At 37.9% G+C, this 14129-nt stretch overlaps 1 protein-coding gene across 5 annotated transcripts in view; it reads right to left on the bottom strand.

Annotated features, from left to right (window-relative positions):
• The window catches only part of MID1 (midline 1), a 459261-nt gene that overhangs the window by 141746 nt on the left and 303386 nt on the right, over positions 1–14129 (bottom strand). For all 5 annotated transcript variants that reach the window (XM_069066924.1, XM_069066926.1, XM_069066927.1 and 2 more), the window contains exon 2: positions 3393–4108. In XM_069066924.1, the coding sequence (XP_068923025.1) occupies positions 3393–4052 (660 nt within the window). In that variant the 5' untranslated portion in view covers positions 4053–4108. The remainder of the gene's footprint in view (positions 1–3392; positions 4109–14129) is intronic.

Raw genomic sequence — 14129 nt, 5'->3', positions numbered from 1 at the left:
ACAACTTTTTTCCCCTTTTAAAACTATAAATCTTATAGCTTAGCACTCATTACTCAAGCCTAAGTATACAAGACTTAGCATTACAGAAAGCATTAAAACAAGTGGTCTAGTACTTGGGTAACTAGCCCAAGTGGGTAAAATATAGGGCATGGGAAGGAAATAATTTTTTAGAAATTATATTGAACCATTGATAATTACAATGTCATTGAAGTATGCTACATGTACATGAATTCCTTATAATCAGTGTTCATAACCAGGCCAACCAAATAATTACCTGCAGTTTAAATTGCAACTAAATTGAAAGTCTAACTTGATATTGAAGGTCAGAGAAATATCTCACTCTGGATTTCATAATATTGAAATTTCTAATATGTTATCTGGGACACAAGCTATCTAGCACACACTGTACTTTTCCTCCTACAGTGGCGGATATAAAGGTTCCTTAACCTTCAAATGAATGAAAAGAGGAAATGTGCATGTTTGAATACGCTCTATTTAGTCAGCATAGAATTGGACAGGAGGACTTCTCTCTTAATAGACTTAAAACTGTTTTCGTGAAATGTAAACTAAATTTTCTCCTTACTTTGCTATTTTGTGGTTGCTTTCCAATGCAGCATTCTCTAAATGCGTTATGTTTGTTGAAGTAATTTTATGCCAAGCAGAATGAAAAAAGCTTTTCTTTGCATGGATTCTACATGTCTGATTTCAGTGTATGTGTATGAGTGTATGATTTCTCTTTGATATACAGAAAAATATTCCCAGTATAAAAATCATGTTCCCTTTTGTTCCAATGGCATACTAATGTCCAGAAATATACCTCTTAAAGAATGTTTTCTCAAAAGTTTAGTGTTATAACAAGAAGAGAAAATTAAAAACTCCTAACATAAAATTTTATTAATGGATTTCTTTTTCTCTTAACATTTGCCTGTTGTTAATAACCAGCATGAAGAACATCACCCTTCTTTCTGCCCTACCATTGTGCGTCCCCCCACCCCAAAATGGTTTGTCTGTGTATTGTTAGGTGCTAGAGCATGAAAACCAGATGTGTGCTACATTCTTGTTTTATTGGATCAAAGTGAGAATTCTCCAAAATTCATTTTTAGTTACTGATATTTATGGTTTAGTCCCTTCTAACGCACACAATATCTTCCTTTTACAGATTATGTGAATATCTATGTACTAATTATTGTGTTTTATAGAAAATTTTCATGTACTGGCTATATACAAGGTATTTTACTAAACCAAAAGGAAACATACACACTCATAATGCTATCTAATTTCTGGCCTTCTATAGACACCTTATAAATGTGACATTCATTAGCGATCCTTAGCATATGTTTTTAAAATCCTAAAAAAAAAAAAAACCCAACAGATTAAGACAAACGTAAATATTACTGGAACATTTGTTGTTTGATTACAAATTTATTCCAGTGTTACAGCTTTGAAAGGGTTTGATATTTATTTTTTTTGGCGGGGAAAATGGTATCTCACATTGGCTGTTAATGCATATGCTTACATTTCTGAAACAAAATAATGGAGGGAAAAAATTTTGATCTCTATTGTTAATTTTCAGGTTCTGTGGTTTGACCATAGCTACTGCTAAATTCACTGTCTTGATAAAACCAGTGCGTCAGAATCTGAATTGAAGGGGTTTCATTTCCATCACTCAAAGAAGTAGATCATAATAGCAAGTTCTGTCTTGTGGCTAATAAAGGTGGAGATATGATTTAAATAATTACCAACAGTGACAACCAGAGCTAAGTATCAAGTCCAAAGGCGGCTAAATGAAAAGTACGTTCCTCATGTAAAAATTAAGAATCATTAAAAGACAATGTCACATCATCCAATGAATAGATCTTTTTGAAAAACATTAAAATGCAGTTTAGTGTATCATGACTCAGTATATTTATACTTTGGAACCTCCCTAATTCTAACCCTGCATGCTACCACCTTGGGGGGAAGTGGGAGAAACTTTTTTAGGAAAAATTATAAAAATACAACAACTGATAGGGTCAGTTTTCTGAAACTGTTTTTTTACAAAGCAATGCTAATTAAAAGACTCCTACAGGATTCATACTGGTATTAGCTGTTATAAAACAACACATCTCCTTGGTTCCACCTTCATCCACTACTCCAAATAACAGTTACTATCCATTTCTTTAGACCTATTAGTAAAGTCCTTAATAGTTATTTTCCACTAAGCAGTCTGAGAGAACACTGAAGACTTTCCCTCTCTGGATCCTTCAGGTGGAGTGTGTTACACAGGTGAAGTTCTTGATCTTTGTGGGATCTTGAATGAAGGGATTGACTCCATCATACATAAAATTCCCTTCGGCAAGTGGACAATTAAAGAATTTAAAAAATAAATTTGTTTCATTTAATCCTGTTATCAAGAAATAAACTGCCTAGGACCTGTAAGCATAGCTATCCTTTACTGTTAAAGAGCTTTGTGGCAGCCAAGATAGAAGGGAAGGTTTTTCTCTGGTTCACAATATATAATACAATCAGGTGATTTATTGTGTTTGATCAACACCACAGTATGTGTTTTTCCTGAGAGGAAGAACTTCCATGTATATTTACTTAAAGCTTTTAATATGCAGTTCCTTTCCTTTTAATTGATGCCTTTCCATCTAAAATTAGCCAGTGAAGATAAAGTCTTTTTTTTTAATCTTCATAGTCTCAATATCTCAGTTGCAATAGTACTTTTAAATAACTATACCTGCATTCTCCTGAAAGTTGAACAGAGCTCAGGGTACTGGCTTAGTCTTTCTACCAAAAAAATCTCTATTCCAGTTTGTGGACTTAGAATCTAGGTATAGAGCTGGAGTTGGGGGTAAGGTAAATTGATATTGAACCTAGAGCTCAAATATTTTCTGATTTATTTCATGATTGAATTAAGACCTAATCTCAAGACACTTGGGCAACGAAACTCAAGAACGCTAGTTTTGAGGAATATAACCAAATGTCATTTGAACATGGAATGAGAGGTTCCATGCGCCTTAGAATCCTGGTTTTTTTCTCCTGAAATGACATGATTTTTCACTCCTAGGCATGCAGCAAGGATAGAAAAAAATTTTCCCGGAATGAAGGAAATGTCCTAAGGCTAGATTTTTATCTCTTTATCTACATCTACCAAGCTCTTACATGAAAAACAAAACAAGAAAAGCAAAAAAACAAACAAAAAAAAAGGTGGACACATCCAAAATCCCAGAAATCACCTACACATTCACAAACACGGAAATCACAAGCAATCACCGACTTCCTACAGGATTCATTCTTGTGTAACATTAGGAAGTGCCAGAAAACCATGCTAATCCCAATCAGATAACGCAGGTGAGGAGAGAACCTTCACCACGACACTTTCTGGCCCACAGTGGATGGCCCTGACCTACCTTCAACTTGTCATATCGCTCGCTCAAAGCGGCCACCTGATGATCCCGGTGTCGCCCAACCAGCTTGCACAAGGCACAGATTAGCTGGTCATCTGTCACACAGTACATATTCACCTTCTCATCCTCATGCTCCAGGCACATCAGTCCTCTAATGTGAGAGTCTGGAATTGGCTCAATGAGACGGTGGCCCGTGAAGGGCTTCTTGTTCGGGTGAGTGGCTTTCAGGCACTCCTCACAGTAGGACACTTCACAAGTGACACAGGTCTTCACAGCATCCTGGGCAGGGTCCTGGTCACAGAACTGACAGAGGACCTTCTCGCTGGAAGTCATGGCGTTGCTATCGAAGGCCCGCTCTCGGCGGGTCTCACTGGGAGAATTGGGCCCACTCACAGAAGCCTTCTGAAACCTGTCGATTATGTTTTGCAGAGTGACGTTACGCTTGAGTCCCTCTAGACCTCTCTGGCTGAGGGTGATGACATAACGGCACGTAGGGCACTGGAAGGCAGTGATGGATTCCACAGATTCGTTGGTGGCACAGTGGGAGACGAGGATGCGATGTGCGCAGTTGAAACAGAGGCTATGGGCGCAGGGCAGCAGTAGGGGGTCTTCAAACAGCTCCAGACAGATAGGGCAGGTCAGTTCCGACTCCAATGTTTCCATCTTCAGGCAAAGCTTTCCTGTGTCGTCAGCGAAATCCAAGGAAGCTGATCAGCTATCTGGAAAATACGATGTAAAATTCGATTAGGCAAGAGAAAGCACGAGGGGTCAGTCACCAGGGTTGGGGGTTGTCAACTTTTGCTGCCTCTCATAATACTTCCAAATGACCCTGTTATGGAACCACCTCAAGTTTTGATTTAGCAGATACATCAACTGATTGATGATTTTGCTTCTCTTATTTGCTTAAATGAAAAAAATCAAATATACCTACCTTAATGATGGTTTCTCTCTGTAACACTTTCCCCTCCCCTCCGAAACCAGTAAGTTCTTAACAATTTGAATATTGAAATGGAAAAGTCCAAATAGATGAGAATTTAAAACTCATAAAAGGGTTATAAAAGGGTTCCCTTTTAAAAAGCATTTCTTAACCCATGGTCCATGAATTTTTCTAGAAAAAGTATGTTGTTAACTGTTGTTCCACATAATTGGTTTCCTTTGTAACCCTACATGTTTTATTTTAGACATTTTAAAATATTCCTTTGAAGAAGGGGTCCAAAGGTTTTACCAGACTGCCAAAAAAATTCATCCATGATACAAACTAGGTTAAGCACCTTTACTCAATAGCTACCTTAACAGCATTACTTTAATACTTTGGCTCAAAATTCAGAAGAACTGGAGAAATGAGCCAACCTATTACAGATAATTTCAGAACCCTTTATGTTTATGGTTTATCATCCATGAATATTCATGTTAACAAATATGTAATATTTTATTCAATAGTGCAGCACAGGGGGCTGAATTAAATGAAAAGACGGATATTTTCCTTAATGTACACAGACATAAAAATCCATACGCACACATCAGTGACTGAAGTCACAGTTGGCAATACCAACTTTCAAAATATTCAACCTGAATAAATTACATGGAGTTTCACAATGATCACTGGGGAAAACAGAAACATCTTTTACAGTTTGTTCCCCCTGTCCAGGAACCCTCACGTCTATGTCTAGTTGAAAAGGTGATCAGTCAAAACCTTTCTTTTTTAAACTGCCCTTAGCTGAGCAGGAACCTTGGCATTCAAAGGATCTGTGATTTTGAGATGGGAAGAACACCACTGTGCATATGTGAAAGTACCCACCTTCCCCCATAACCAAAATGACACTTGATTCCTTCCTGTCTGTGTGAATTATAAGAAGTGATTGCTGAGGGCAAGTTGCCCTGCCTAAAGCTCTCCCTTCCTAAAACGCTCTCATCAGGAGCTCGTCATTGTCATAAGCTGACAGGCCAGTAGAGCAGAAGCAAAGGACTCAGCCCCACGCTTACAGGGCTGTACTTCCACTGTACAATCCTCTCCAGCTCAGGACAGCTTCAGATGGCACAGCTGCACACTCCATTCACTGTAACATCGTTGTTTGGTTGTGTGAACCCTTGCCGCCCTCCCTCCTTTTCCCCACCACTCACCCCCGTGTAAAAAAGAAGAGGGGAAAAAAATCCACACACCAATCTTGGTTCATTAAGGGTGAAGAGAGCCTTAGCTCATTAGCAAGCTTGGGAACCAGATCTCTTTAAACCCTCTCTGTTGCGCTACAATTAACGGGTATGCAGTAACAGTGACAGGAATGTTATATGCACAGCCCACTGCAGTCTGTAAGAGAATAGTACAGTTCACCAAATGGACACCGGGTTCAAATCACCCGCTAAGGTTTATTCAGACTGGTTTTGTAAGAAGGCCAGCAAAACTTCTGATCCAAAGCTATGCTATGTTTAGCAATTCAAACAATATGCCTTTTTGTATTCACCCTTCCATTTATTTGCAAAATTAGCAATTTCTCTAAGGCAGTGACCCATTCTCAAATAGCAACACTTGGGATTAACCATATGGCGCTCTTGCTTAAAAAAAAAAAGACATCCTGCCATGGACTAAACTATAACCGGTCATCAAATACATCGACTATGTGTATGATTGTTAAAAATTAAAACTAATCGGTGGAACATAAACCCAGTCTTTTATTTTATTAAAGGACAAAAATAAAGTGATAGGAGCAGAGCAACCGAGAGATTGAAAAGGGTAGAACTCTTTCCTCCCAACTCCCTTTCCACCCTGTTCTACTGGAAAACGCTCTTCAGCCAGATCTGGTGTTAGAAACTAAACCGAGCATCTCAAGTCCCACCCCACCACTTAGAACACCAGGTAAAGACTTTAAAGCAGGGAAGGAAGATGAAGTTTTAAACTAGGGGTAGAAACAGAATGCCAGAGTCCAAAGAGATGTCAGAGAGAATCATTTCTTATCCATTCTGAAGAGAGTTCTGTAGACAACATTCCTAAGAAGTGGTCATCAAGCCTTTGCTTGAAGACCTGCTGAAAGGCAACTTGATTTTGGAAAGCTTTCATGATTAAGAAGTTTTAATGAGAGAGACTGAAAGAGAGAGAGACAGACAGACAGAGAGAGACAGAGGAAGGGAGGGAGACAGAGAGAGAGAGAGAGAGAGAGAGAGAGAGAGAGAGAGAGAGAGAGAGCGCATGCGCTCTTTGGCACTCTGATGAAGCCTACGGACCTCTTCTTCAGAACAATGTTTTAAAATAATATTATATATCTATATATGTATATATTAAGAAATTGTATTGAAATAAAGCAATTTTTTTAAAAGCTCATGGACTTCAGGTTAAGAACTTCTGCAACTGAAATCTTTCCCTCTGCAACCCATTACTCTCAGTTCTCAGAAGCAAAATAGCATAAATCTAACTGCTCTTCCATAGGGTAGGACTTTAATATAAGGCTATCCTCATGTGGAATTACTGAATGGGTGTTGCCCCAGACAATCTGAGACATGGGGAAAACTTTAGCTAAAAAAGGCCAAGGTCTCCCACTGTGTCCAGTGACCAGTCTTGACCTATTGCCTTGCCCTGGACTGATGAGAGCAGGAGAGAGTGAGGCTGATGACTTTGCACAGCCCTGCCTCACTTAAATCCAATTCACCTGCAAGTCAAGACATCATCTTCCTGATATCATTGGTCCTCGTTGAACAAAGGACACAACAATACCCCATATGGGTGTGCTTCAGCTTACTGATGTTACTTCTGAAATGTAGCATCAAGAATGGAATACGATTTTTCAGATGTGGTCCTATTAGAGCAAAATACAATGACTACCATTTCCCCCAAACTGATCTTATTCACTGTGCACAGAATGAATGGATTTATCTTTACATTGAATTCCATGAGTTATTTTACTTTAGAGATATTTGTGGGGCAGTTAAGTGGTGCAGTGCATAGAGTGCCAGGCCTGGAGTCAGGAAGACTCATCCTCCTGAGTTCAAATCTGGTGTCAGACATTTACTAGCTGTGTGACCCTGGGCAAGTCATTTAATCCTGTTTACCTCAGTTTCCCCATATGTAAAACGAGCTGGAGAAGGAAATAGCAAATTACTCCAGTATCTTTGCCGAGAAAACCCTAAGTGGGGCCATAAAGAGTCAGATATGACTAAAAAACCACTGAAGAGATATTTGTATGTTCATAAACAATAATTCACATGTGTATAGTACTGTGGGATTTTCAAGTCACCGTGCTCAGAATAAGTAGGTAGAGTGATTATTTCCCCCATCTCTCCCTCTGAGGCTCAGAGAGGTTAAGTGATTTCTTCTCCCTCTCTCCCCAAAGAGCATGAGAATAAGTGTCGGAACTTAAACTGGTCTGATTTTGAGGCCAGAGCTCTTTTTGCTAGATTACAAGGCCTAGTCCCCCTGTATTTCCAGTTGAAACAAGCAAAAACACCTGTTTCCAAAGAACCAAATGAAGGTTAAAAGTACTAACATCTGATATTAGATAGAATTTCTCATCAGAAAGAAATAGGTAGTGGAGATGTTTTCATCGCCAACTTTGTAGGGGCAATTCAAGGAAGAATGACTTGTGAAGATCTCTTTAGGATGTCAGATCTTCTGAATGAAAAGTGAAAAAAAAGTTAGCCATTTGAATTGTACCTCACACATAGTAGGTCTTTTTGTTGAATTTTTAAAGTTTGTACAAAATCAAACACTCAGATTATCTGGAACTAATGTTGATTGATTTTTTTTTAACCTATCATCTACTTTTTTTTTGGAGGGGGGAAGGCAAGGCAATTGGGGTTAAGTGACTTGTCCAAGGTCACAAAGTTAGCAAGTGCCAAGTGTCTGAGGCTGGATTTGAACTCAGGTCCCTCCTGACTCCAGGGTTGGTGCTCTGCAATAATCTACTTTTCTTACTGAATCCTACTATCAGTAACAATTCTGCTGATTACTCACTAACACAACCCAAGCTGTCCTTTGTGGAAGTACAAAAGATATTACAGATTCTCACTATTTGTCTTTAGTATCTTTTAGCTACTTGAGCTTTCTGACTGTTAATTTTAAAAATAATTTTAGTTTCAAGGATCTACAAAACACAATTTTAACTATTTTCTCTGCCTATGAAGCTGTGAGGCACCAAAATTTTAAGGCACCAATCCCTCCAGTTTTCCCATACGAAATGCTTTCCTTTGTTTTTTTCCTCTTTATTTTAAACTCTGGGAAGTTATTTTCTATGCTTCCAAGAGGAAAATAGGATTCTCCATCCGCACTACAATGGGAGGAAATTACACCTGCATCTCTTTGTCAGGAAGTGCTCTACTTCACATTTTTATGAATGAGCACCAAGATCTTAAGGTTAATTTATGTGCCCTGTTCTTCGTTTTTGAAGAGGATTAAAGAAATCAGAACACTCTATATCAAATCAGTAATATGAAAGAGTTCACAAAGTTTACTGCTATAGCCTGCTTAGTCATGTTCCTGCACACTTCTTACACACACAGGGATGTCTAGGGATGCATAAAAAATAAACTATTTCAAATGAAGGTCTAGGAAGTCAGAAGAAATCTGCCTTCTTTAATTTTTTTTTCTATCCCAGTACTTAGCACAGAGTTTGGTACATAATAAGTGCTTAAGAAATGCTTTTTTGTTCATTAATTCATTCACCCATAAACTGTGTGCCCCTGGGCAAGTGATTTTACTTCTCTGGGCTTCAGGTCTTTCATCAATAAAATAAAAGGGGTGGGGGAGTAAACAAAGTGTTCACTAAAGCTGTAACCAGCAGAAATAGTCTATGATTCTATAAAAGGAGATGCATCCATGGGCGTAAGCTAAAGCAGACAATATCTAGGATTTCCTCTTGCATTTTAAGTATAGGGTTCATTCATTTATCCATGAATTTACTAACAATCTTAAAGGATACTTGATATTACCAAGGAATATAAAGGCAAGTAGAGAATAGTTTCTGATCTCAGGAAAACAGAAATTATAATATAATTGGCTGTAAACAACATAATTATATGAAATCACTTGAGAATCGCTGCAAGGTAACATATAGACAAATGTATTACAGTAATATAGAGACTGGGAAGGAGAAATTAACATCATTGAGAAAGATCATAGTTCAGAACTAGAAAAAATTCTTTTTTTATCACAATGACTTAAATATATCAAGTGCTCAATAAATCTGAATTAATTTCCTTTGATACAGAGCATCTCTCTCTGAAAGTACACAAGATTTGGAGCCAGAAGATAGGGTTTGAATCTTGCTCTGGCTACTTTAATACTGTGTAATCTCTGAGAAAATCACTTTACCTCCTCAGGACTACGTTTTCTTATCTAGAAAATGAATGGCTTAAGACAAAAAATAATCTTTAATATTCCGTCTGACTCTAATGGCCGTGACTTGGTAGGTATGGAAGAGTTTTTGTTTGTTTTTTTAAATAGGTTTTTAAGGAAAGGCTTCATAGAAGAAATTAATCTTTCACTGGGCATTAAAGGGAGTATAGGAAAACTAGCTGTGTAACCTTGGGCAAGTTACTTAAATCCCAAATGCCCTCCAAAAGGCAAAAAAAAAAAAAGGGGGGGGGAGTATAGGATCCAGATTAAGAGAAAAGAAGATAACAGGAATTGAGGACTAGAGACCAATATGAGCCACCATATGTGAGGAATGGTCAAGAGACCAGCCCAACTACAATGAAAAGCTTAGCTAGGCAATGGTAAGAGAAAAGCTTGGATGTATTGTTGAAGGACTTTCAATTCCAGTCTGAGAAATTTGGGTGTGATTTGATTTAAGAAACAGGGCGCCATTGCAGGTTCTTGCACAATGACATGATGAAGCCATATTTTAGAAAGATTATTGTGACAATGGTGGGCCAGTTTAGTTCCACTATCATTCCAGATTCCCTTAGACAATTGTTCTCTAGCTCAGCTCTAAGTCAGGTAATGAGTGTAATTCACTTTCCATAAAAACAGTTTTATGTGTTAATACAATGACACTAGTAATTATAGCGATAGAATTTAATGCTCTGATCTAGTGATTGTATGGAATTTGAGTTTTGATAAGAGGAAATTAAATACTAATGGTTCTTTCCAATTTTATTCAGTAATCCCACAGGTTAGGCAAATTTCATTAACTTCATTTTTAATGAGACTTAAGATATACTCTGTCTATATACTACCCTATACTGCATTACACTATAGGATATACTGTATTCTTAACCTAGGGACAACAGATCCCCAAGAGTTCATGGATATATTTCCAGGCATCTTTGAACTTGGATGTGAAAAAAAAATCTTAATTTTCACTAAACTTTGATTTCCTTTGAAATTCTTTGTATTTTACTTTATTCATTTAAAAACATCATTCCTGAGGTTTCACTGGACTGCCAAAGGGGTTCCTGACAACAAAATGTTTAAGAACCCCAGGTTTAAGGAGAGATGTTTTTTTCCCCTTTGTTTTTGTTTACTTGTTATTTTACACAGAGCAAAGACCCAAAGGCCATAAAGTCACTTTAAAGACATTTTCCCAAAGAGTTAAGATGAGACTTAAGATATACTCTGTCTATATACTACCCTATACTGCATTACACTATAGGATATACTGTATTCTTAACCAAGTTTTTGGTCGAGGTCTGCATTCTCTTGACCTTCCAGATTTTCCATCCCATTTTTCCAAGCTCATGATTCCTGTCTTACAGATAAATTAACTTTATCAAAATAAACCAGCAAAAATACTTAGTAGTGATGCTGCTGACACAGGACCTTAGCAAACTGAAATTGTGCTGCTCTGATTACTGGAATAGGAGCAGAGTCCTTCTAGTCCAACATTGTACAAACGAGGAAACTGAGACCCAGAGAGTTTAAGTGATTTACCCAACATCAAGCCTAGGATGACAGCCCAAGTCCCCTGACTTTAGAACCAGAACTCTTCCGACTGCCCTCCAAACAATCATCTGAACCTGGCAAAACAGCTATTCATTTCTAAGAAAAAATGGTTGGAAAGGGACATCAGATACCATATACTAAGTGTCTGCTGGATACAAAGCATTGAACTACCCACATAAGTTAAATTGTTTGGAAACTGAACCTAACCAAGCTCTTGACATATAAAGTATGAGGCATTAAAAAAAAATCCTCCTGACAGAGCATTTGAAAAATGATTTGAAACTCTGACAAACTGAGACCCAACTTTTCTATAACACATCTAACTTTTATCCCAAGATAGTTCTATTCATAAGGACGTGAAAAGTGCTAAAGAGACATGAAGATGAAAAGGAGTGTGCTGTAAGATTATTTGTAATTGGTACTGTCAAGTAGGATCCAACATGAGGTAATGTTTGGCCTAATATTGGATTTTTTTTAAAGGAGAACAGTAACATTCAAAGAATCTCTATCCCCCACCCCCAAGCACCATTTAATTCACTTGTTTGTCTCCAGAGAGAAGTGTGCCTAAACTGTTCCAGATAAATTGGTATCTACCTTATTCATGGGACAAGTCTACCTGATTGCAATAGGGTTGGGGGTTTGGCCAGTGGTTTCCATTAGGAGAGGAATCTCAGCTGAGGAAACTCCCGTGATCAAACCAGGTCAGCACTTTCTCTGCAATTTAGAGATTGAGAGACGCATCTCCATTACTGAGAGGTTGTAACTTGCCCAGAGTCCCACAAACAGAATGTGTTAAAAGTTTAGACTTGAACCAAAGACATGCTGATTCTAGGTCTGGCTTTTTAGTCACTTTGCAGTGATTCCTCCCACTATGTGATGCCAATGCAAGCGGTAATTCTAATATTTCAGTAACAAAAAAGAATTTAGGAAGAGAGTTTGCTTTGACTACTCAGTTCACTTAAGACAACCGAACTGGCAGCCTTCAAGGACACAGCCCCAGCAACATCTGGGTGGGCTCTGCTCTCAGTTCTACTTACAGCCTCAGAGAGGCTGTCTTACTATCTGGGCTTCAGTTCCCTCAGATGAAAAACGAGAGCGTTGTTCTAGATAATCTTTCAGATTTAACACTCCATAGTCTGTGATCTCCTTGGAAGCAAGTTCCACAGTCTGCCTTAGCAATTTATTCTAAAATTTTTGCCATTACTTTTCTTCTTCATATCTTATCTATGCTGGGGACATGTCTAAACCTTTATGACCCTGGAATAAGATATAAGCTAGGAGGCCTTCATAGTGTAGTTGAAAACAATTCTAGCTTCAGCCACAAACTAGCTCTGCTCAGTGCCCAATCCAGAGCAGACATTTTAAATCTTTATTGAATTGCGACTTCAGGTCAGGTTGTTTTTGCCTAAGTCGGTTCCTTACCTGTAAAATGAATAGGTTGAACCAGATGGTCTTTGGGGGTAGTGTCTTGCTTGGAAAAGCTACAATTAGAGGAATCTATCCTAACAATTCAACAGGCCAAGTTCAGAGGAAGGTTGTCTTGGTTAGCACATGAAACATCTTACCACCCTAATACCTGAAACGGTTGGTGAGCTTTGACTTCTTGGGATCAAATATAACCTATCAATACAATCATCCATCATGTTAACAGAACTGTTACCACCCCCAGCCTCCAATTATGTGCTCAGTCATTTCTACCCATCCACAATTCCACAATTTTAGTTTTCTTAGTGGCTACTAACAGCTCACATTGACATACTGACATTTTATAATACGTTTTCCTCACAACAACCCTGAAGGGTAGACAGTGTAGGAATTAATTTATAGCTGAGAAAACTGAGGTTCAGAAATTAAATGACTAGTCTACAGGCATACAAGCCATGTCAGAACCAGAATTCAAAACTGGTCTCCTAACTTTAGCACCCACCACATTTTGCCCAAACTTTAGATATCATAGTGAAATTGACCAATATAGCAGGTACTGTACAAAAGATGCTGATTTGGAGACAGAAGACCTGGGCAAATGATGTAACTTGTTAGGGTCTTACTTTCCTTATCCATAAAAGTGGGGATAAAGACACTCACACAATGTTACTGAGATAGTCAAGATGAGATTACGCATCAAAAGGCGTTTTGTTACCTTAAAACTCTTAGTAAATATAGCTGATCATCATTAATAACGATAATTATCAGCCGTACTAAAATTGTCTGTAGAGAATCCTGGGAAGACTTTCCCACTACTCAGCTTACTCCCAAGCCTCCTGTTTTTCCTTTTTAGCCACCATGTGCTTCAAAAAAGGGGGAGGGAAATTGAGTATTAATTAGTTCCAGCAAAATATAATTAAAGACAGCAAAAATTGGTAGGTTATCAAGCAAAATATTAATAATATTTTCTTTGAAAGAAAATACTTTTAAAACTTTTGCAAATTTTACCAGAAATATTATTCTTTTGGTATGTCTGCCAATTTAACATCAAAAGTATCTTAATAGAAGGGAACATATTTGCTATTATGAAAATGATAAATTTCAAAGTTAATCTCAGTGTTGTACCATTAGGTTCACTAGATTAATTACAAGTTTGTATTTTTCATCCTACTGTACTCTTTTTTAGGCTGTATAATTGAGTGTTAATTTACTAATAAAATAAGTCTTTCTGTTTCAATTTCCTGTGGTGTGATTATGTACATTAAAGAAATTGTGGTAGGAATATTCTCACTCCTCCCCTGTACCGCCTCCCCTCCCCCCCCAACCAATGGTCTTTGGAATTCCCTTCTCATTCTATTTTAACAAAAACTTATCTCTCTGGGAAAAGGGAAATAGGGAAAACTCTCTCTCTCTCTCTCTCTCTCTCTCTCTCTCTCTCTCTCTCTCTC

The sequence above is a fragment of the Petaurus breviceps genome, unplaced genomic scaffold, assembly GCF_028583685.1.
Source record: "Petaurus breviceps papuanus isolate PSGF00001 unplaced genomic scaffold, PetGlider_PUasm1.0 90731, whole genome shotgun sequence".
NCBI lineage: Eukaryota > Metazoa > Chordata > Mammalia > Diprotodontia > Petauridae > Petaurus > Petaurus breviceps.
The sequence above is the reverse complement of the archived record's forward strand: the minus strand, read 5'-3'. Positions and strand labels throughout refer to the sequence as shown.